The sequence below is a fragment of the Amblyomma maculatum genome, chromosome 3, assembly GCF_055883805.1.
Source record: "Amblyomma maculatum isolate TAMU_Amacu chromosome 3, ASM5588380v1, whole genome shotgun sequence".
Lineage (NCBI taxonomy): Eukaryota > Metazoa > Arthropoda > Arachnida > Ixodida > Ixodidae > Amblyomma > Amblyomma maculatum.
Window position 1 is genome coordinate 111991844 of NC_139346.1, and position 25225 is coordinate 112017068.

General features: G+C 45.8%; 1 protein-coding gene across 1 annotated transcript in view; it reads right to left on the bottom strand.

The window, feature by feature from the left end:
• Positions 1-18006: 18006 nt before the first annotated feature.
• The window catches only part of LOC146195705 (acetylcholinesterase-like), a 39764-nt gene continuing 32545 nt past the window's right edge, over positions 18007-25225 (bottom strand). The window contains exons 7-9 of the mRNA XM_084596837.1: positions 22787-22993; positions 20824-20981; positions 18007-18214 (exon numbers count right to left, since the gene is read on the bottom strand). Coding sequence (XP_084452963.1) covers positions 18007-18214; positions 20824-20981; positions 22787-22993 — 573 coding nt within the window. The remainder of the gene's footprint in view (positions 18215-20823; positions 20982-22786; positions 22994-25225) is intronic.

A 25225-nucleotide genomic window follows, 5' to 3' on the forward strand; every position in this document is an offset into this window, starting at 1 on the left:
CACACTGCATGCCTTTTAGCTTTTTCTTGATTTCTTGCACCTCCTGGCAGCACAAGCAGTCCTCTTCATTATTCATCAGCGCGCAGCACATGCAGCTGCACCTAACTGAACAAAATCCGATTATTTGAACTTAAGAATATTTGAGCAATGCAAACAATTTGCATTCGTGAACGCTTGACAAGGCCGATGATCGACAATGGTATAGCGTTCGTGCAAATTTTTCCTCGAGTAAAAATGGCACTCTCGTCGAGCCGCGGTATGCATATATCTGTTGTAAGTCATTCTGCTGGCTATCTCGCTGCGCAGCACCACCAACTACATCCAGCCGAAACAAGACCAACGGAAAGCCGCGGACAAAAAGAGGTGCACAGGAAGACGCGGCAAAGATCTGCCTCGTTTTCTAGCTGGCTTTACTTGTTTAAAATGTGCCAATTCACCTAGCTCTCCACCCTACTACGTCTCGTAGGACGACAGAAGAAAAAAAATACAGAGGCGCACTTAATAGCACACACGAATAGCTTCCTCGTTCATCTCGTTACACTGCAGTCCAGCAGTGAACTCACTAAACAGATTTGGCGCTCTCTCGTAGTAATAAAAGACCTTCGGATGTAAGTAGGCACCGTGCAATGAAAAACAAATGCTTTACCTCGCGTGACTCGTGTAAACATGCCGGCATTTTGAATTCGATATTACAGGTGTCTGGTGTTCCGGCTGTTATGCAGCAGCCAATAAGCAACAGCGTTTCGACGTGATTTACTTTATTACCACTTGCACATCTACCTCGCAAAGATATGTAAAAACAAGCACCTACGCAAAACATACGTACCAGAGGAGATTTCCAACCCGTAAAAATGTCGCGGTGTCACTTTCTCCATCGGCGCACTCCGCGGCGTCGTTGGTTCCGCCGTTTTCTGCAGCCGCTGATGGCTCGAACATATATGGCGAAAGTCCAAACTGTTCATTACTGCCTGCACTATCCATAATTTTCAAGACTAGGCCTTCCAGCCAACTGAAGCAACGCGCTAACAACGCACTACGCAGCAACGCCGTCGGTACAGGCCGGAGACCCGCGGGGCACCCGTAGATGACGTCCCGACGGTCCCGACCACTCACGGACGACAGTGGCGTTCGCTCGGCGCCCTGAGGCACTGGCGCGCGTTTTCTTCTAAAAAACAGCTGTTTGCGTTTATTGAAGCCCTTTTTTAATGCGATATTCTTGTTCAGTGGACCAAAAACAACTAAATGCTGCCGAAAACTCAATTTTTTTCGAAAGGTGCTTCAGCTTCCCTTTAACCTTCTACAAGCATACGAGAATATTTTATTTTTGTAACAGTTTGAAGTTGAAAAGTGGTACCTTACTAGGTTTTTCCGTCTGCTGGAAAGACGTTTATTGCATTCTTGACCATACATTTCATCGGTTAAGCGAAGTTGCATGTGTAGTTCTCGTTTTGTGACTGTCTGCAAGCTCTGTAGTTACATGATGACTTGTGTTTCTTGGTCATCACAGATTAAAGCACTCTGTGATAAGATCACTGCAACAATGAAAGTTTTCAAATTCATGTCGGGAACACTATGGGGCACCACTGCTGATCAATGGTTTTGCTTGAAAATCCTGCGTTGAAGGAAGCTTGCGCCGCTATCTACTATGGGCTTCAAAGATAACCTCTAACAAGCAATAAGATTATTTACGCCGCGCAGAACAACCCCTGATGGTTATGCTTTGTACTCCCAAAAGGGTCATCTGCATCAGAAATACCGGCAGAAGCAAGATCCCCCCCCCCCTCCCTATATGTGATTACCGCTCTGGAAACTACGTGATAATCTCCGACATGCCCCCTAAGAGAGGAAACACTTCTCAAGCCGTGCCCCTCTATCTCACCGTAACTCTAGTTTTCCTTCCCTCCCTTCTAATAAACCTCCTTCTCTTCCCTCGTATTATTCAGCCACAAAAACTACTACCTCTAAGATTTCTGCATGACATTCTCGCCACTGAAGGTGAGGCGTTTTTGTTCTACGGGCAAGTACAAAGAGCCGCATGCCACAGAGATCACTTCTTAAAGCTACTCTCGCCTGCTTAACAGAGGACTATACGCAGCCCACCACCATCTTCACCGACGGTTCAACTACTCAAGAAACTCCTTCCTGTGGCCTTCGTGCCCCTTCAACAAGCCGGGTCCGTTTCTAAGGGGTTGCAGCGGAACACATCCTCTACGAAAGCCGAGCTTCTTGCCACAAAAAAGCTGTTTCCTATATCCTGCGTTATACCCGTGGCCTATGGGTCCTATATTTACCGATTCCAAATAAAATTTGCAAATCTTCTCTATCCTGCTGAAAAAAAAATGACAGTCCTTTTCTTTTGTCAGCGGGTTATTGCCGCAGGCCACTGCCTTACATTTCACGGAATACCAGCTAACTGTGGCCACGGCCGGTCTCGAGGGAGAGCGCGTTTCTCTCTTCTCTTACGGCCTCTCCAATGGGGTCTGTTTCCACCGCCCGCCGCGCCTCGGCGGGGTCGCCACCGCCCCACTGCTGCTCCTCCGCTACAGCCGTTCACGCGCAAGGGAGACGCGTGCTCGCTCTTCGCTCCGCCCGCATCGGTTGCAACCTGGCAGGTCCTGATATTTCACCCCTTATGGCTCAGGAATCAGATCGATTATATTATTTGCCGACAGAGATGGAGAAGCGCTATACAAGCAGTAAAAACAAGGCCTAGGGCCGATTGTGGCACCGATCATCAGCTTCTTGTTGCCAAAATTAAGCTTCGATTGAGGAAAACGCAGAAAACTAGAAGGCCTTTCAGGTATGATCTGGATCAGATTCCATTAGAATATGCTGTGGAAGTGAGGAATCGATTTCAAGAATTAGATCTAGAAGACAAAGAGCCCGAAGAGATGTGGACTGATGTTCGTGATATAATACAAGAAGTTGCTACTAAGGTAGTTCCAAAGCAAAAGAAATGCAAAAAAGCAAACTGGTTATCTGAAGAGGGTTTGCAAATAGCTGAGGAAAGGAGGATGGCAAAAGGTATGGGGGAAAGAGAAAGATACAAGGTTCTCAATGCGGATTTTCAGAAAATAGCAAGGAGGGATAAGAATGCCTTCCTGAACATACAGTGTCAAGCAGTTGAGGACAACAGCCAATTAAGGAACATAAGAGCTCTGTATAAGACAATCAAAGATATCAAAGGAAGCTTCTGTGCTAAGCTGGGCGTGATAAAGGACAAACAAGGCAAGGACCTCACTGAAGCCTCAGAGATAAAGAAGAGGTGGCAGGAATACACAGAAGAACTGTACAAGAAGGACCCGGATGTGCAAACCCAACATAGGACGGTTGTGATTACTGATCTCGAGCCGGGCATCCTGAAGAGTGAAGTTGAATGGGCCTTAGCCAGCCTTGCTAAGAACAAAGCTAGCGGAATTGATGGTATTCCAGCTGAGTTGCTTCAAAACCTCAACCATGACGCTGTTAACACACTGCATACATTATGTCAAAAGATTTGGACAACCCTGCAGTGGCCACAGGATTGGAGGAGGTCAGTTTACATCCCCATTCCAAAGAAAGGCAGTGCCAAAGATTGTTCCAACTACCGCACGATCGCGCTTATTTCGCATGCTAGCAAGGTGATGTTAAAAATCCTGCAAGGTAGGCTGCAGCAGTATGTGGATCGGGAGCTTCCGGACGTGCAAGCTGGGTTTCGCAAGGACAGAGGAACTAGAGACCAAATTGCCAACCTTCGCTGGATCATGGAAAAAGCAAGAGAGTTCCAGAAACCCATTTACTTCTGCTTTATTGATTATGCAAAAGCGTTTGACTGCGTAGATCACAGCAGATTGTGGCAAGCTCTCCAAGAGATGGGAGTTCCAATTCACCTCATCTGTCTCCTCAGGAACCTTTATGAAGGGCAAGAGGCCACAGTCAGAACTGGGCATGGTCTTACTGATTGGTTTCCGATTGAGAAAGGGGTGAGGCAAGGCTGCATACTGTCGCCCTGCCTATTTAACCTATATGCAGAGTGCATCATGAGGAAGGCTGGTCTGGACGAGTCATCAGCTGGAGTGAAGATTGCTGGAAAACGTATCAACAACCTTAGATATGCGGATGATACCACTTTAATGGCAGAAAGTGAAGTGGAACTCAAGAGACTTCTGATGCGCGTACAAGAAGAGAGTGAGAAGTTTGGGCTTAAACTGAACATTAAAAAGACGAAGATCATGGCGTCTTGCCCTATCAAGTCCTGGAGCATCAATGGACAAGAAGTGGAAGCTGTGACAGATTTTCTGTTCTTGGGAGCCAAGATTACCTCGGAAGGAGACTGCAGCCATGAAATTAGGAGACGCCTGCTTCTGGGAAAGAGAGCAATGGTTAGCCTTGACCGCCTAGTAAAGAGCAGAGACATTAGTCTGCCAACCAAGATCCGTATAACCCGTGCTATGGTCTTTCCAGTTGTGATGTATGGAGGCGAGAGTTGGACTGTGAAAAAGGCTGACCGCCGAAGAATTGACGCGTTTGAATTGTGGTGCTGGCGAAGACTCTTAAGAGTTCCTTGGACTGCCAGAAGATCAAATCAGTCGATATTGTCGACCATAAACCCTGACTGCTCATTGGAGGGTCAAATTCTAAAGTTAAAGCTCAGCTACTTTGGTCATCTGATGAGAAGAGAGGAGTCGCTGGAGAAAGATTTGATGTTGGGAAAGGTTGAGGGTCGCCGGAGAAGGGGTAGGCAGCGAACGCGATGGTTAGATGGCATTCTCGAGGCATTGCAGATGAAGCTATGTGATGTTAAGAAGATAGTGAGAGACCGGAAAGCGTGGCGTGACATGGTCCATAGGGTCACGAAGAGTCGGACACGACTGAACGCCTGAACTGACTGATGGCTTATAGGAAGAAGCCGTAATTAGCGTCTGATTTATCGTGTATGAGAAATAAAATAGTCAATAATGCGCGTGCGCGCAAGAGCGCGCGCGCCTTCGTCAGTGCTGTCGCGCACGGTCGAATGAAGTTTCGGGTGCACTTACATCAACACTTTTTGCCCCTAAATTTTTCACAAAACAATATGTACCGTTTTATGCAGTGTGCCTTTGAAAGCTGTAAGCAGGTATAGCGCGACCTGACGCTAGTGCATGGCAAACTGTTCGGTGGATATTCTGTCAACCGCTGCCGTTTTCGTTTAGAGCAAAAGAGGCACTGACGAAAATTCATAGCACGTCTCAGATTCAGAGTAAGGAACAAATATTTACGCATACAGTTAAATTTTCAGTTGTCTAGTGATGTGGGCTGTTCTAGCTTCGTTTAAAACAAGTCAGTAGGTTGAAAGACAGCAGATGCATACGTATAGTCTCGGGACTGACGCACACGCAGACAGTCGTAGTCAGTTTAATACCAGTGATAAAAAAAAAACATTTATTCAAGGAAATGGGCATAAACAGATATGCATAATTGAAAAGAGTAGGTTCAAAGACAGCAGATGTATACCTAGTCTCGCGACTGACACACACGTAGACAGTCGTAGTCAGTTTAATATCAGTGATAAAGAAAACATTTAATCAAGGAAATGGGCATAAACAGATATGCATAATTGAAAAGAGCAGCAAGCAATAAAAAAAATGTCCTTCAAAGTTAACACATTGCACTCATTCATCAAAACGGTACATGCGGCTAGAAAATTAGCTAAAAATCTTTCTGGACGGTTTGTGCACATAAGGAGCTGGCCTTTCGTTCCTGTCTGTCACCTTCTTAGCATAATTGACAAGAAGGAGTCTGAGAAATTTCTCACATATTAAAGAAGCGGACCTTGGCTATTGTCAATACCTTCCGGACAACTCAGCAAAGGTGAGTTCTTAGGTGCTGGCTGGATTAAGAGTTGAAGGACTTCAAGGACATTTGTGTATGGTAGGTGCACGACAGCTTTTTCAAAAAAAGACACACCCTAGTCCAAGAGAGCAACAAACTCTGGTTTTGGATAATGCAGTCCGCTAGAATCTTGTCCTCGCAGAATAGTGTACATGGGGCTGTTTCTTTCGCTGGTTTCAAGACGGATAGCACAAACGTCACACCCGAAGTCACTGATTAACTTCACAATGTATCCAGCGACGTAAGCTAAACTAGAATACGTGACAGTGGGTAATGGGATGACAGGAGATACCATCACTTCTTTCAGTTCCTCGGTTACTGATTGCGGCAGAGCTGAAATGATTTCGTCGGTGTCGACACTAAGTTCCTAGGCGCGCAATACAGTGCGACATACAACTCCTATAGTCACCTCTGAATAAATAGCACAGAGAAAACCTTTTATATCCATTATTGAGGAGTGTCCCTTAAGTAATAGTGGCGAATGTGTAATAAGCAAAGCATTCTACCAAAATAATGGGGCAGCGATTGCTCTCTAAGGCAGGCATTACTGCACAGATAGTTACAAGGAACTATTAGTTCAAAAACATACTAGAAAAAAAAAAGAAAATATTGCTAGGAATTAGTGCTTGAAATAGATTTCCTGTTTTTTGATGAAATAATCATGATATCATGTAAACACTTCATTAAACCAACGTTTATTTGCGAAATTAAAAAAATGTTTATAATACAACATAAAACATTTGCTGGTCTATAAATTATAGCAAAATTGAAAACAAAACTTAAATGCGTTAACTCTGACATTATACTACTAATACTTTATGTCATGTAAGCATTGTGCAACTTACATCATATTTTTTTTTTTAATTATTTTCATCTTCGGTGTTACCTCGATGGTTTCTTATCTAGCGCTGAAAGACGGTTTTGCCATTGTTGCTGTTATGTTTTCCTTGAAGAAGCTTCGATGTGATCACTGCTCATTCACGTTTTTTATTCATCTTCTTGTACAGGATTGAGAAAAAATTCAGATTAAAATGAACAAAAGTATATACCATGCCGCAATACATGTCATATGCTTGTCGAGCATTTGCTCAGCGACAGTGTTTTTTAATATAAAGACTCCATTCACGTGTGTAGCACGCTGACAGGATGCCGCTGCAGCATCTACCTTCTGTAATCGTTCATTTAGGGGCTGCACTCACCACGAAACCCGCGGGGGGCGACAGCGCGAAACCAGGCAAAAGCCACCCGCCGCCACTGAAGCAGATGCGGAGCGAACAGTGAGCAGGTCGCGCCCCTTGCGGCGGCGGAGAGCGTGACTCAAGGAGAAAAATTCCCATTGTTCACGCGGCGATTGAGAAGGCCGTAAGAAAGAGCGCGCGCTCTCTCCCTCGAGACCGGCCGTGCTGTGGCATTCTGGCTAGCAACAAAGTAGATTAAGCGGCCCGTACAGGCCACGAACATCACAAATACATTCGCGCTTTCTTCACGAAATCTTATGCGTCAAACTGGCTAAAACATTTGCCTTCGAAGAAAGCTATCGTGTCCGGAACTTGCAGACACATCACTGCCAATTTCTTTAGTCAACCGACCTACATCTCAGATCAAGACTCCCTTCAAGAATTGCTCACCACGTGCGCCCTCTTTTTACCGACTTCGCCTGGCGTTTACAAACGGGTTCCGATACGGTTTCGGTCAAATGAACGGTCCGCATAACGACAAGTGCAGCTCAATCTAACTTGTGGGATATATCCGGCTTGAGTGTGCTGTATATACTGACAAGCGTCAGTACTACGAACATTGCATGGAAAGTCTCTCCCTCATTGCCTGTAACAAAAGAAATCGTTTTTAGTCCCAGCCTGCTTTAAACATCATGTAAATATAGTGAACTCTCTATTTAAGTGTTTAAATGACATTGGACATCTCGACAAGCTCTCTTTTCACTGGGCATGTCACCTTCAAGCATTTTTCACGCTATATTCTTTGTCAGCCCTTTTCTCGGACTATGTATTGCATCGTTTTATGTTATCGCGACACTCGACGCTGCACTTTACTTAGTGAGCATTTAATACCCGAGTTCAATCTCTTCCTTCGTAGTTTCTTTCATATTCCCCTCTCTCATCCCGCCTTTCTTTCCCAATTCTCTTTCCTACGCAGAGTCGCATGCCAGAGAATTCTAGCTACCGATTCATTATCTGTGTTTATTTTATTAGAGGGGTAATCTTTCTTTCGTAACATGCTAGAAGCGAGGCACGTAGTGCAGGTCAGAGTGGCACGGAACATGAACCATTTATAACTACAGAGGATATGTTTTCTCGATGTTTCTGCTTTTGGGGTCGTGTTAGCAATACAATTCTCCAAAGCGATGAAATCCTCGTAAATATTCAATATATGTGGGAGTGAAACCGACCCAAATAACCTACCAGTCACCATATATACTATCCTGAATGACCTTTTCATTTATTTACTGCGCCAAGCATAGAACATGACTGTAATACAGCCGTTATTTGAAAAGGGGAAAGGGCCAATCAGGCGTTAAACTGGTACAAAGCCATTAGAAAAGCTTGATTTCGTCCTGCATTTCGGACATTAAAGCTATCAATGTAAGGTTTTAATGCAGGTGTATTTCCGTGTTGTTTTTTTCACGCACGAAATTCGCGAGTTTACATTTTTCTTAGCACTTCGTTCTAGTTTTTCTACGACTGGCTATGACTTTGCCTGTTACAGAACATATTAAAACACAAGTAAGACTATTTTTCTTTAATTTTTATAATTGCATATCATTTTTGTCATGCGCACATAGAGTTTTGCGTACATTACAGCGCTTGATCAAGGGCAAAATAAAGCATGAAGAAATATAAAAATTATGTTTCTCGATTTAGGGCTCTTTTTTGATGGCATTTATGTTTCCATTGAGTGCTAAAATCTGCACAAGGTCTGAGCTACACTGAACAGGAGCTAACTGCACAGGTTTAATTTTAACTGCATGCTTATCCAGTTCGCCCATAGTGCGTATCGCGTTTGTGGTTTCATATCATTACAAAGTTATCTCGTCAAAACGGTGTATTTAAGACATCAAAAGTAAGGTTTCGGGGAGCGCCCCGAAAAGTGTGGGCTACCTAATCTAGATCTGGTTCAACAGTAATCGCGGTTAAAAATGAAAATAACTAAAACTTTCTACACACTGCTATATAGAACTGAAACATGTGTGGAGCCATATTAATAGTAGAGGGTTAAGTGTGACGGCTTTCCGGGCAACTTTCCGTGCCACGGCGTTTTCAACACTCTCAAGCTGATTGCGCATACTGTGGGGTTATAGGTGAAAGTTATGTCGAACCAGACCAAAACTCTAAAAACTTAATCTGGTTTCACATAGGTTTCAGTTCTGTATAGTAGTCTGTAGAAAGCTTTACTTAGAACGATCCAGATACTGACGTATGGTCCACCGTCCCAGCTATGCCTGAAAGATGAATTTTCGCACACTTCATAATATGAGAACCGCATTTTCAATTAGATAAGAAAGCGTTTCATTTATTTACAAAAATACTACAGGTCACGTTTCGCCCTAGCTAGAGATTATAAAAGAACAATTTGAACAATATCTTGACAAAGTAATGTTGACGATAGTACAAAAAGAAGCAACACAATAAAATGCAAAACACAATGTAAGAAGAATCAAATTCTAGCCATCCGAGAATAGGCTTTCTAACTTGGTCGAGAAATTTGATGAAGCATAAACACTAGGCGGTGAACTCAGCCACCATGCGAGAAATATTGTCACACGCCTTCGTAGAACGTCGACGGAAGATGAAGAAGAACGGTAGGGTAGATCGGTGAAGAAGAAAGGAGAGCAAGGGCAGAGAAACGTTTGTACGCTTCGCCGCAGTCCTGTTTGGACCGATCCCTGTAAAGAAACCCCCCGTGCGTACAAAGCACGTAACATATTGGTGAGAGGTGCTTGGGTAGCGACCACGGAGCGTTTCATCTACCGAAGAAGCCATAGACTTGCTGGCCTACCACCAATGCCATTAGACATGACTGAAGACGGCAGTACCGAGCCGCCAGGATCATCCACGGCGAACAACTGGCCCCATTATCGAGAGCCGCGTACTTTTTCCGGAAAACCTGATGAGGACGTTGATGAGTGGCTGAAACACTACGAAAGAGTGAGTAAATACAATCACTGGAACGCCGCTACTAAGCTGGCTAATGTGGTGTTCTTCCTTTCCGCCACTGCCTTTGACTGGTTCGATAATCACGAGGATTCATCAAGTACATGGGCTATCTTTACAAGCGAAAACAAGAAAAATTTTGGGGATGAACCTGCAGAGAAGAAGCGCGCTGAACAAACTTTGTTTCACCGGGCGCAAGTACCCGGAGAAACTTGTACTGCATATATTGAAGCCATCTGAAAGCTATGCAAACTCGTCAACCCCACTATGCTTGAAGAAGACAAAGTCGGTCATCTCCTGAAAGGAATAGCGGAAGATGTTTAAAATTTTCTTATTAGCAAAGAGAACCTGAGCACCACCGCTGATGTTATAAAGCATTGTAGAACATTTGAGGCTCTCAAATGCGACGAATTACACCTAAATTCGGAAGACTGGCCAATGTCACCTCTGTAGCCAGTGTTGAAGCCTGTTCTTCAGTTTCCATGGCTGATATGATACGAGAGATTGTACGCGAGGAATTGTCAAGATCTACGGACGCCATCTGTAGTGAAGAATATGTGCGGCAGAGTTGCGCACCGCAGGCAAATGTTGCCGCCCTGTCCACTCCGTGGGTTCAACCTAGCGGCGCTTCGCATATGGACGATCAGCGCAGCTGTACTCAACGTTATGACCACCAGCCGATGGAAAAGAGGCCCGCCTACTCTGAAAATGTGGTTCGTCAGCTGCGAGAGCCTCGCTACAACCAACGTCGCGACTTTGTTAGTGAGGACTCTTATGCTGATCGCTGGCGCCCTCAACCTGTGTGCTATAGGTGTGGCATTGCGGGGCATATCACTAGATACTGCCGCCGCCGTTTTCCAACTGTCCAAGATTACCGACCCCACGCGAACATTCACGGACGGCTGGACACCGAACAACAGCGATCCCCGACTATGCCTACTGGGAACTCATACCATTCGACATATTTGCGGAATTCATCTCCTGTATCTGATCGTAGTGTGACGCCGCCACCCCAGCGCCCGCGCAGGTCACCTTCCCCTCGACGTCGTTCTTCCCCTCCGCCTCAGGGAAACTAGGAGGCGCGGCCGATGGAGGTGAGGCCGCCGGCGAGTCGATTACGTCCATACCTCTGCCCGTGTTTATATTAAAGAACAAATGGGAAATGTTTGTTGATGGTGTGAAAACAATGGCTCTTGTGGACACTGGTGCTACAGTATCTGTTATGAGTTTGAGTTTTAAGAACCGTTTAGGTAGCAAAGTAATGTTCAGTGGTGACCGTGCAGTGTTATTCCGTGGTGTCGGTGGTGAACCTTTAATTCCTCTTGGTGTGTGTGTGCTTCGGATGTTGTTATTGGCGGCCTCAAGTTTAGAGTAGAATTTGCAGTACTGCCTCGGTCTACGCATGATGTGATTCTTGGGATTGATTTTCTGCAAGAGTGTGGTGCAACTTTAAACTGTGGTACGGAAGAGATTGCTTTTAATCCTTCACTACTTTCGGTTCTTGTGGATGACTCGACACCTGAATTTGGAGCATTTGCTGTGGAAGAAGACACAATTGTGCCAGCGTTATCTGCAGCATTCGTGCGGGTTTTCTCTATTCGGAACCAGTGCGAATCTTTTGAGGCTATAGTAGAACTTACGAGATTCGCCTGCTCTAAGAAGAGTATCCTTGTGCCTCGTTGCGTCATTCCCGTGACTAGAGGCCTCACTGAGCTGTGGACAGTGAACCACTCCGAAGAGCCAACTGTGTTGCCTCGGGGCCTAAAACTCGCCCGTTTCGAGGAAGGTATATTCGGTTCCGTCGCGGCGCTACACAGCTCTGTCGCTGAGCAGCAGGTGCGACCAGGCATGGAGACACAAGTTAGGGCTATGATTAGTAAGTCTCTTTCTACAACTGAGCGTCGTATTCTAGTGGAACTACTACTGAAACACGTGACAGTGTTCGACTTGGCCAAGGATGACTCAATGCCACTGCCTACCAGTCGTATTCATCACACGATCAACACTGGGTCCGCACCTCCAATACGTCAGAAGCCCTATCGAGTCTCAGCAACTGAACGTAAGGTAATAGATGAGCAAGTTCAAGACATGCTAAAGCGCGGCATTATTCGAGAGTCCTGTAGTCCTTGGGCAGCTCCAGTTATCCTTGTTAAAAAGAAAGATGGCACATGAGGTTTTGCGTTGACTACCGCCGTTTAAATTCAGTCACGAAGAAAGATGTCTACCCGCTTCCACGTATAGATGACGCAATTGACTGTCTGCACTCCGCTTCATACTTTTCTTCTATTGACTTGAGATCCGGTTACTGGCAAATCCCCATGCACATTGCAGATAAAGAAAAAACGGCATTCTTAACACCAGACGGACTTTATGAATTTAACGTCATGCCTTTTGGATTATGTAGTGCACCTGCCACATTCGAGCGGTTCATGTATACAATTCTACGTGGACTAAAGTGGCAAATTTGTTATTTGGACGACGTTGTAATTTTTGGCAAAACATTTACTGAGCACAACAGCCCTCTGGATATCGTACTTAATTGCATGGAACGAGCTGGTCTTGTACTGAATACAAAGAAATGTCATTTTGGCGATCGTGAAACAATTATCCTCGGTCACATAGTTGACAAAGAAGGTGTTCGACCAGATCCCAAGAAAATTGAAGCCGTCAAAAGTTTTACCGTGCCCAAATCAGTAAAAGAACTGCAGAGCTTTTTGGGGCTATGCTCGTACTTTCGACGCTTTATACCAAGGTTTGCAGACATCGCTTACCCACTTACGAGTCTACTGCATAAAAATGCACAATTCAATTTGACCAGCGAATGTGACTCCGCTTTCCGTCATCTGAAGTTTCTTTTGACCTCGGGCCCAATCCTCCGCCACTTCTGCCCATCAGCTCCAACTGAAGTACACACTGACGCAAGTGGTATCGGTATCGGCGCTGTACTTATACAACGTCATGGACGCGATCAGCACGTGATAGCGTATGCCAGCCGCTCGTTGAGTAAAAGTGAAAGAAATTACAGGGTTACGGAGCAAGAATGTCTAGCCGTTATTTTCGCTGTACAGCGCTTTCGTTCCTATCTGTACGGGAATGCTTTCACAATTGTGACCGACCACCATTCCCTTTGCTGGCTCGTGTGAGTCTTCGTGACCCCTGTGAGCGGCTCGCTCGATGGGCTTTACGCCTACAAGAGTTTAATTTTACTGTGGTGCATAAAAGCGGCCATAAACACTCAGATGCTGACTGTCTTTTGCGTTTGCCGCTTCAAACGACTGATAACGATTCAGACAATTTCGATGAATATTTGGCTCCAATTTCACAAACCTTCCCCGATCTCCGAGTTTTCCGAACCGAGCAACGCAAAGACAAAACATTAACTTCACTGTTTGATTCCGCCGACGATCCTATGAAGAACCCATTTAGCATTCGCGAAGGAGTGCTTTACAAGAAAACTTTCGCCTCTAGGGGAGCACGTATGCTTCTTGTCGTTCCGGGAAGCCTACGTGTCACAGTTCTAGAAATGACGCATGACGACGCCACGTCTGGTCACCTGGGAGTGGCCCGAACACTCCACCGCACACAGCAGCGATTTTACTCGCCGAAGATGCGTTCAACGCTCAAGCGATATGTAGCCAGCTGTGCGCAATGCCAGTGCTTTAAGCTGTCGACTTCAAGCACACATAGAAAACTGCAGCCAGTCACACCTCCAACAGCCCCGCTTGAGCAAGTTGGCATTGACCTTCTTGGACCTTTTCCACGGTCCTCTGAAGGAAACCGATGGATTCTTGTGTGCGTTGATTATTTAACCCGCGACTGTGAGACAGCCGCGATACCATCAGCTACTGCGTCTGAAGTATCAAATTTCTTACTTCAACTCGTCATTCTTCGGCACGGCCCTCCTACAGTCACCATTAGTGACCGTAGACGCCAATTCACAGCGGACATTGTCGAAGAACTTCTTCGCCTCAGCGCCTGCAGTTTTCGCCACTCCACGCCATATCATCCCCAAACGAACGGTGTGGTAGAACAAACTAATAGGACGCTTACCACCGTGATGGCTACGTACGTCGCTGCAGACCATAAGGACTGGGATGGCGTTCTACCGTTCATTACTCATGCATATAACACAGCGCAACATGAGACAACAGGCAACAGTCCCTTCTACCTTCTCTGTGCTCGCACGCCTCGCAGTGCCCTCGACACCATACTGCCATTTTTCATTCATGACGAACCTTCTCTTGCTACCACACTCTGCAGAGCTGAAGAAGCCGGCCAGCTGGCCAGAGTTCGAATTTTATCTTCACAAGAACGTTCTAAGAACCGCTACGACGCCCGACACCAACAAGTTTTTTATGCTCCTGGTGACTATGTGTGGTTGCGGACACCTCTCCGTAAGCGTGGTCTTTGTCAAAAACTGGTGTCACACTACACCGGACCGTTTGTTGTGTTAGAACGCATCAGTGACCTGAATTACGTCATAGCACGCATAATGGCGAATGGTCGACGGTCACGGCAGTCTCAGGTGGTGCATGTAGCCCGCCTCAAGCGATTTCATTCCAGAGGTTCCCTGTAACTCGCCCGACGGGCTTCGTCTGCGAGGAGGGAAATGTCACGCGCCTTCGTAGAACGTCGACGGAAGATGAAGAAGAACGGTCAGGTAGATCGGTGAAGAAGAAAGAGCAAGGGCAGAGAAACGTTTGTACGCTTCGCCGCAGTCCTGTTTGGACCGATCCCTGTAAATAAACCCCCCGTGCGTACAAAGCACGTAACAATATATTGTGTTGAAAAGATTCGGTGCGAGTGGAAGTTGATGAAAAAGAGCACATATGACCACGTCTTGCCCTAAAATTAAGGGGCTTCTTGTGCATTAAAAGAACTATTTTCAATGTAACATGTGAGTCACGTAATATGAAAAGCCACCTAATCTTTCTTATGTCTAGTGCGGGGATATCAAGTTTCATCTCTGAAGTCCGAGAACCCTGCCTTTTATATAATAAAACCAATAAACCTGACATCTAGTCCCCGCTACAAAGTATATCGGTAGGTGAAACCACATTTTTTGTGCAGCCCTCAAGCTAGCGTGCAACTGCGATCCCGCCGCCTTGCCGCCTGGCCCGGACGTGCTAAGCGTAGCGCCCTATCTTAATTGGGGGGGCTCATCGGTGCGACTGTACTCGGCGTTGATATCAAGCCTTGCTGTATAAACAATATGATGTATTAATTGTGCTGTGAAAATGCGAAAAGCGAAGACGTCACAGCATGATATGACCTCGCTCGCCGGCTCCAAGGTGTCATATTGCGAATACAGCTGGCAGTGTTGTGAAGTGCGTAACATCCTGCAGTGCGTGTCAACTCCCTCATTTCCCGTCATGTGAGGTACTTTGTATCACCTGCTCACCTCTGCTTTGCCATCATTGAACATCGATGCACATATTGTCGTACAACGCAGGCATTGCCCGTGCTGGACGCAGTATAATCACATAAAATTGCGAACCATTGCAGATGGCCTTCCTCGCAGACGTTAATGAAATTAGTGTTGCAAGCGCGCACTGCCGGAAGTTTAATAAATGTGCACTGAGCTTTGAAGATCCCCCTTCGATATGTTATGAAAAACCAGACACAAAATTCGCTATTTGTTGACCACTTGGACTATGCACCTTGCTGAAAATGAAGCGACATCGGAAGTTGCCGCTCCTTTTGCCAAGCCAACTTACCTCCAAACTTCCGCGAATGTTTGTTCTTTGGTCTGCGGGAAAGTGCATGAGCATTGTACAAACAGTCAAGAGCTACCGCGCTACGCCTAAAACAGTACTTGGACTGTATACGTGCATGTTCTAATTAAGGAATAAAAGAAAGCCTCCACTGCAAAATCCTGATGAAAAAAAAAGACACGCTTGCCAGCAAGTTTGCATGTAGCGTGCTGCAAAATGGCAAGCAGCACATTCGCTGGGCATTAGTAATGCAATGGCTGTATATTTCGGTTAAAACTTGAGCGTTAGTACTCTTGTGTTTGCAAAAGTGTGTACGGCAGCGTCGGCGCCGTTGTATGACCTGGCACTGATTTGTCTACAAGTTTTATGGCGTCACGAGACCGAACGACGCGGTACAATCGGAAAGAGCTGCCGATTCGGGTAGCTCCTTTCACATGGGAAGGGTGAGAAGGCAGTGCAACTTACCAATACTCTTGCGTCTCGAATCGGACATGCCACACCTAGGCAACGCAGGACCATTCGTATAAACTGGTTAAAAGGGGATTTTAAATTTATGCCGGTTGGCATTTCGGATAGTCCGGTAGGAGGCGCAGGAATTGCGCATGCACGCACTCACACGCGTGCGTACGCAGAAAAACATGTCAGGCGTTGCGTGCCTCTTTATACCCCCCGGGGACACCATGCTGAGGAAACTAGGACACCCAGGTGCGCTGCCGTTAGTGGCGGCATAAGAGAGAGAAAGCAGAGGAAGAAGAGCACAGCAGCCGATTTAATACACCTACTCAGAGCCTGCTCGGCACGTGCACATTCATATATAAACTTTATTGCATAGACGCGAATGAAGTCAAGCAGTGTGTTTTAGATCTTTGGAGCCTCCCGTTGAAACACCTTTTTAAACCTTCAGATTCGCATGGATGCCACTGTAGACATATTTCGAAAAATTAAACAACGACGGCTCTAGAGAACCTACTAAGAGAAATTGTCATTCAACACTCTTATGCGTACCACAATCTGTTCATTTATTCTTCGTGATAAATGCCTTCTCTTTGCACTGCTCTACTCCACAATATACCGCTTGATACCTCAACTTTTCAAGAAAAAAAACGTTTTTTGAATTTTCTTTTGAGACCGAAATGGTCAGCATCACATACACGACTGAAAGCACGGACAGGCAGAGCTTTTCTAGACTCCGTGACAGGCGGCATCTATTGGCTGCTACTAGCAAAAACAGCGTAACTCAGTATGCTTATTTCATATCTCTCGTTTTAAGAAAAGTAAGATACCAGAAAGGTTCTGAGCGAAGGCACGGGTCGCCGTGCAGACTCCTTCCTCACAGTAAAACTTGGCCTATGAAATACTTCCGCCGCTCACTCTTTTCATTTCCGAGTGCCGTGCATAGGAAATCAATGACGTGTAACGAACATTACATTTCCGTATTGATTATGAGCTTTAATTGAGCATTCACTACAACGCCACGCAGAACGCAGTGGTAGCGGTAAGAACCAAAAGAGTGTGTCCTGGTTTTATGTGCGAGTTTGTATGCAAAGCTTGAATGCGCAGGGCGGAATTATCGAGATGTGCCTCCACTGTGAAAAATGTGTGTGAAATAAACATGCATCTTTAGAAAAAATTATATTTTCTGTACAGAGAATGTCTGTTATACGTCCTTTATCGAAACAGGTTAACGAAAAAGGAAGTTTTGTTTTCCAGCCGGAACCTTGGCCTAAATATATGTCGTCATAATATTGGCCGTCTGATCAATTACCACTGCACTCTGAGAGTTGTTTAAGGCAGTTGTCTTAGTGCCATTTCCTAATACCGAGGAAAAAGTATCAGCAGGCTCTTCCGCACGCGCAAAACATACATCGTATTTCTGTAGCGATGATTTATGCGGTACATTTGATAGCAATATGGTATTTTCAGTTACAAATGGATACCAAGCACTTGCTATTTTCATTTTTCTTTCTCGTAATCGAAGAAAAGCCCTAAAACCTCGAAATGCGAGTTGCTGGTTCACTTCTGAACACTCAATCTTTTCACGACGCCAGAAAAGAAATTTAATCATTGGCATTTTAAACTTCTTTTACCTAAAGTATTCCAACATTCCGAAAGTTTCGTTTATGTAAGGCGGTGGATATCTCTACAGTAAAAAAAAACTTAGCAAAACATGTAATAAAGGTGCCTTCAATAATACGAAACTTAATAAAAAATACCATTCCAAATGCCCGCGTTCGAAAAATAAGAAGACTGGACAAACACTTTCATTACGCATGTCATCCTTCCGTTGCGAAGTCGCTGGTATCACCGTCTTGGTCAGTGACAGTTTTCCTTAACATATCATTGATGAAGTCGCACGTTTTATGGGCGAATCGGGTGGGAGCGGAAAGTCTGAATCCATCCCTGATGACGACTTCGAGAGCCGTCTTCGGTGTGTCTTCGATAATGACCGGCCATGGGTCGCCATTTACCGCCGGCAGCCGCCTGCATCGTCGGAAACAACATGGAACTCAGTCACGTAATTGGTTTAGCATCATCTTTAAACTTGAAAATCAAAATCAGACAAGTGCCTATCGCCAACACGCGCACCATTGAACGAGGCTGCAGCATTATGGAGAAACTGATATTTTAAACGAAACCTCTAACAGTGAAGGCGAAATCGGAGTTCACTGGCAGAATGCATATACTAACCTTTCTGCAGTGAAGATCAGCTGAGTCTATTTGCGTTTAGCTGACAACACAGTGCACGCAGGGGTTTCTCTATCTCGTCTACATTGAAGAACGCCCTCGTGATCGTAATCTAGCAAGTGATCTTGCGACCTACAAGCAAGCACCAAAGCTACCGAGTCAGCCCGTGGTGAGAATGGCTTTGCAGTTTGTACCTAAACGTGACAGACAAAACAGGATAGAGCAAACGACTTTGAGGTTTACAAAACTGTGACCCTAATTTCCAACATGACTGCCTTTCGACAGATATCGACCAGGCCGGCGCTGGAAGCGGCATTCAGCCATGTAATATGCTTCATGCATGCAAACGTTCGTCATATAGCCCGTTCTTTGCCGTTGTCATCGGCTGAAGTATTCAAGCAAATATAGTGCATTCCCGTCTAGAGCGAAAATTGTACGTTCTAACAAGTTAGACCTCCTGTGAGTCTATAATACGATGTCTTCCCAGGCATCTTCCAGGCATTGATTTTCTCTGTACTTTGCTAGGAAATCGGTACTTTTTAGGGGTCATTTTTATTGCTGTCGATGCTGATAAACTCTCTTTTTCTATGGAAAAATCGCCAAGGTGGCATCATTTTCCTTTTTATGGCGCAGTGGTGTATACATCAAAAAAGAGATACCGTGTACGCATTGCATCTGGCAGAGCCCTTGAATGATCGCAACACCTACAAAAGTGAAACCAGAGAAGACGGACGCAGGCCAAGACACAGGAGGCACACACACAACACTGCTAGCCATACAGCTGATCTATTCCGAAGAAGAAACAGAAGAAGGGGCATTGTTTGTGTTCTCTAGGTACGCAGTGGATGTGGTCTATTCCACCCCATTGTCATGTGGCAAACTATACGCTGTCCTAACGGAACGCCTGGGGAAGCGCTGAACAACAGTGTGCCGTTGTTAATTGCCATAAATTCCTTCTTTCTCTTTGTTCGGAGCCCGTGCTTACGCAGGAACAATGTATAAACTTTCCTACTTGCTATTTTTTTTTCTCTGCCGAATAGATCTGTTGTAAATACACTGATGATGATGCGTGTGCCGCCTTTGTCTTGTCCTGCGTCTGTCTTCGCTGTGGTTCTACGTTTGTTGGCATTATGAATCAACTAACCCAGCCATTTATATACTCATGAGGCCCTGAGTAATCCTGCCGATGTTACTAATGATCAGGAATAAAGGAAATGTGGTAGATCATCACACTACCCATTTACCACATGCACCTATAAAGATAGTATATTATAAAGTTTTGATGTGGTTTTTCGATTGACACACAAAATAAGAGGCGACATTTCGTGGCATTTAGGACAACAGAGTTGCGCATCAGAAAAGGTTTGCGAGCGGTAAACACGAATACAACACGAAATCTGTAAAATGCGCATTGCCCCGGAAACTTGCTGCTGCGCTCAATCAGCGGCCGAAAGCTCTGGTCGCATTGGTATCTTTGTTACATCCCTCTGACGTTTGAAAAATGACAGGAAAATATTTCTCCGTCCTCCTGCTACACTCCCTGTGTGCGACAGGACAGCTGTTAACTGCTGATTGTGACGCACTCCACTGAAATGCTTCTAAGCATGGCTTAAGCATCGGGTCAAAAAAGAAAAAATGTATTACTGCAGAGACAGATGTCGAGCGACGCGTGCGGGGATTGCGGTTTAGCAGTGACATTGGAGTACATGCTGCTTCGATGTGCCGCATCCGCGGAGCCACGTCGCGAGGTTCTGTCGTCATATAGGGCTCAAGGAATCATCCCCAACATCATCAAAACGCTCCTGTGGCTGCGGCAGTGCGCGCACCAGTGGAAAATTATTAGCGAGCCTCTGTGCGTTCACCCAGCAGGCCGACATGAAGTCGCGTTTGCTCCTCGCTAGGTAGTGCGCATCTGACATGAACGCTCCGCGTGTGCTACATCGGACGTACGCAGCCGTGCGCCCCAACTCGGCAGCTTGTGCGGTGTGTCTCGCGTTCGGTCAGTAAGAGGCAGGACGCACGTGTACTTGACTATGCATATAAAGCCTATTGCTACTATAATGTGCAAATAATCGCAGTTGCTGCTCTCATGCAGTCGTTTTTGGACCGTGTTTGGGCGCTTGCACACTAGCGACGCGCACTCGTTCACTTTTTGTATTCTGTAAATAATGCACAAAGCTCTTCCTGCCCTTTATAGCTATTGCTACCCTCTATAATTCTCCTCGTTATCTTCTCCGTATCTTTCTTCTTTACCGCCGCCCGGAGCTCGGGTGCTTATGATATGCCTATTGCCGCGGCCAGCAGCACTCTTTTCCTTACTTTTGATTGTTATATTTAATAAACAATAACACAAAACAAACATTGATTATTGCAACAACATCGCAGGTAATAAAGCTAATACGTACCCTGTCTTCATAAAGGCTGACCATGCCCTCATGAACATCAGGCTTGCTTTCTTGAGCCGTTCAGGGTACATGCGGTTTGGTGCCGTTAATGGCACGCCGAACAGGAGGTCCAGGTCGGGAAATAAATTCACTGCTTCATCGCCCAGCGCAGCGTCAGACTGAATGATAAGACGGAAAGAAGTAAAAACCCGTGAACTTATACACTAATCGCCGAAATAAATATTATGGGGCCGAGGGGCACCGACTGTGGCCCTGCTATATATCTGACCACCAGGAAAACGAAAGTCAGGTAAATATGCATCCGCCCCATAACGCAGGCATTGAAAACTAGCTGACAGACAGAATGGGGCCTCAGTATGCACACACATAGGACAGGAAAGATGGGAAAAAACAAAGATTGAACATGTCGGTTTGACATTATCGGTGAAGAGCACAATACGAGGACGAGATGAGTACACAGAAACATGGCCGTGTCTTTGTACTCCTCTCGTTCTCGTCTTATGCACTGTACTGATAAAGCTAAGGATAGAGGGAAATTTGGCGAACGCAACAAAGGAAGTCTGCGTTAGCTACCTCGTATCAATATGTGCACTTGAAGGAGGAAATGGTGCAAATGTAAGTATTCCTGTGAAGTGTGAACTAACAAAAGAGTTAACTCTGTGGAAGCAACTCTTACCTTAATGCACTGAACAACAACTGTTTATAACAAAGTTACTTGCAGTTTTCTACATGTCTTCACAGCTTGAATGAATACTGTGTATATAGAACTCATTTGCTATCAAGAGTGTGGTTGCAAGCGGGTCTGCCTCTGTGTAATGCAGGCAGGGATCCTGGCCAGCACTGAAGACGCTGCGCGCTATCCGTGACCGTTAACGCGAAAGGCATTTCCTGATTCAAAGACGTTGCAACGGTATGTAGGACTCGGTTGTTGTGAGTAAATGAACCATGAAGCTGGCGGACCTGTTTTTTGATAAATTTGACTCTCGGATTAGTGGGAGAGCACTGGCCTGCTGTCAAGGATTTCGTATGTGAGAGCATGTTCCTACTTTGGTACATCCAAGTAGGAGATACAAATACTACATACCATGGTGTATAGAAGTATAGATGCTATGAATATTTGTATGCTGCCAGAGTGAGAAAAGGCGCGCATCTAAAAGGTGCATATTTGTAAGTTGCGAGGAAAAAAAAAAGGGATGTACTTCACAGTTTCACTTTTTTGTCTGTGAGCCACACGCTGTCATTTTGAACAGGCAAATCATGCATTTACACATGCCGCACAGATATACACACCATAATTTTGAGAGCCCTAATTCGACCGTAAGTGTTCCCCACCAATGATTGCGGCATTGCCAATGACTTGGTGGGGCACATTGAAAACAGCTGCTGGCACGCAAAAGGCAAAGAAGCCCTCAGAGAGGACGCTGAAGCATGCGGTTGCCTGTTAGCGTGCAACCCTTTTTTACCGATGTCCGTTCGCCATTTTGGCAGCGCGCAACCGCATTTTCGTCCAGCTTACAGAAGCATCGCTCAGACCTCGTGAGCACTATTTCCTTTAAGATTCAAAACGGTGCTCTGTTCGAAATGCAGAAATAAATTACTACGTTTTCTTTCCCTACAGTTTAAGCAAGAGGTAGAGAAGGCTCACATTCAATAGAAAAAAACATCGAGCTACAGGGTGCTACCCATGCGCTCCAGACGCCGCACATTAGCCCGCAAATTGAAGAGAACCTGAACCAGTACCTGAAACGGAGATCTCTCACTTCCCCACTCTAGCCATGCCTACCAAGGCTCATTTGCTCTATCTAACCTGTTACATATTTCCTTTAAGAATTAAAACAAATCGCTCTATCATCTTTACACGGATGTGTAGTTCAAGTGAAGGAGATGGAACCGAATGCGGGCCTTCGGTTATATGTTTCGCATATCATCGCACTCATTCTTACGTCGCCATGTTCTCACTTACATCTGTCACGTAGACAAAGCCGTACGACAGGAAGGAAATGCGGCGGACGATGTCGCTGAAAACCTCAATGGGACAGCGCAGCAGCAGGTCTTCCAGGAAAAGGGCCCAAACGTGCCTGCCTGAAGGCGTTTTTTGCCGTGCCTGGTCAAACGCAGCCTTCAGATTGCTAAAGTTCAGGCGATCCTGCAACCTTCCTAGCCACTCCTCCTGCAGACGAACGTTGCACAATATAATGCCTAAAAATACGTAATCTAGCGTCCCACGTTGGTCAAGTTTTATAGCACAATATATTCTTTCATAATATCCGTTTCATTGCACAGGCAGCAGTATGTTTAATGGCTTATCAATTCATCCATTTGTAATGCGAAAACAGAAAACATATGAAATTATTGTTCTCCAGTGCTACTCCAACCCCCCCACCCCCCTCTTCTTTTTTTTTCTGAAAGCGTCTCTTAAGGAACAAATAGTTCTAGGGCACGGAGAGACCATCTGGTTTGCCGGGGTGTCGTGGCCGGCTCCAGCAAGTCGCAGAAGCCGATATTAATGGTCAGAATCTTTTACGCCTGATTTCAGCGTAAAAGATTCTGACAAAAAACAAAAAACAAAAAAATGACAAAAAACAGCTCGAGAGAATACTAAAAGCGGAGCACACACTCGTCGCGTATTTTTGAGGGTTCCTTCATCCACAGTCGTGTGTGTGTGGTTGGTTTGGTTTGTAGGGTTAACGTCCCAAAGCGACTCAGGCTATGAGAGACGCCGTAGTGGTTGACTGCGGAAATTTCGGCTACCTGGGGTTCTTCGAACAGCACATGGGCGCCTTGATTTTCGCCTCCATCGAAAAGCGGCCGCCGAGGCCGGGATTCGATCCCGCATTCTCGGGAACAGTAGTCGAGCGCCGTAACCACTGCGCCACTCCGGCGGGACATATGTGCGTGCGTGCGCTCGTCCGTGCGTGTGCGTGTGCGTGCGCGTGCGCGTGTGTGTGTGTGTTGTGTGTGCGTGTGCGTGTGTGCGTGTGTGCGTGTGTGCGTGTGTGTGTGTGTGTGTGTGTGTGTGTGTGTGTGTGTGTGTGTGTGTGTGTGTGTGTGTGTGTGTGTGTGTGTGCGTGTGTGCGTGTGTGCGTGTGTGTGTGTGTGTGTGTGCGTGTGTGTGCGTGTGTGTGTGTGCGTGCGTGTGTGTGTGTGTGTGTGCGTGCGTGCGTGCGTGCGTGTGTGTGTGTGTGTGTGCGCGTGCGCGTGCGTGTGCGTGTGCGTGTGCGTGTGCGTGTGCGTGTGTGTGTGTGTGTGTGTGTGTGTGTGTGTGTGTGTGTGTGTGTGTGTGTGTGTGTGTGTGTGTGTGTGTGTGTGTGTGTGTGTGTGTGTGTGTGTGTGTGTGTGTGTGTGTGTGTGTGTGTGTGTGTGTGTGTGTGTGTGTGTGTGTGTGTGTGTGTGTCGAGTGTCCCAGCGAACACTCAAATATGCCTGAAACTATTTGGTAGGATAGAAAAATGATTGCAAGAACAACCACTCTGTCCGGCGGACACAATATGCTGAGAAAACCCTCCAATTATTCGTGTGATAAATAAAAGCCCACTAATTACCTTTTTTAATTATCGTAGTAGTTTGGTGGTTTCTCCCAATGGGGGTTTGATGCCATTATCGACGCGATGCCATATCAGCTTTCGAAACGAAGAAAGACTAATTTTCTAGGTCGTGCAGCGCGAGGAAATTCGATGCTTTTTTTCCGCGCGCAACCGAAACTGAGCACAAGAGGAGCGCCGGAAGTATGGTGAAAGAGCAATATCCACTGACGACATGTCGTTATGAATGCAGCTCCAAGTTCAGAACACGCCGCTATCAAAACGGATCGCATCTCCGTTTTTGAGGCAATCACAGCGATGATTACGTGCGCATCTACATGGTCTGAAAAGATTTAAATACTGCACCCAATACATTGTCTCGCCATTCATCGTGCCTTTGACCAACGAGACGCATTTCATGGCAAAGAGACGTAGAAGCTTCGCATTAAAAAAAAAAAAAAACAGAGGAGGAAAGTAAACTCATCCTCATTACGTTTTATAAAGGAAATATATTTCGAGTAGCCCATTTCGTTCAGCGCAGCGTCGCTTTGACTGCAGTTACACTTTGCGAGGCGAAACACGCTTAATGAAAAAATAAATAAATGCGAATGTCTGATACCTCTAAGCTCACACCCGTTGTGCTGACTCGGGATGTGGCACGTAAACTGATGAAAATGTAGGAAATAGACTGCTTTTAGGCACGTGAAACGAAACTATATTAGCGTTTGCTAATATTAAGTGACTGCTACTTGGTAATGTTCCCATTATATATGTGTACCGAGCTTCCAAACTGTCGTGATTGCTGCCATGTTGTTTGGGGGGCGGGGCCAGTCAAGCTGCTATTGATGCAGCTTTTATCCCGTCACCCTCGCCACACTTTG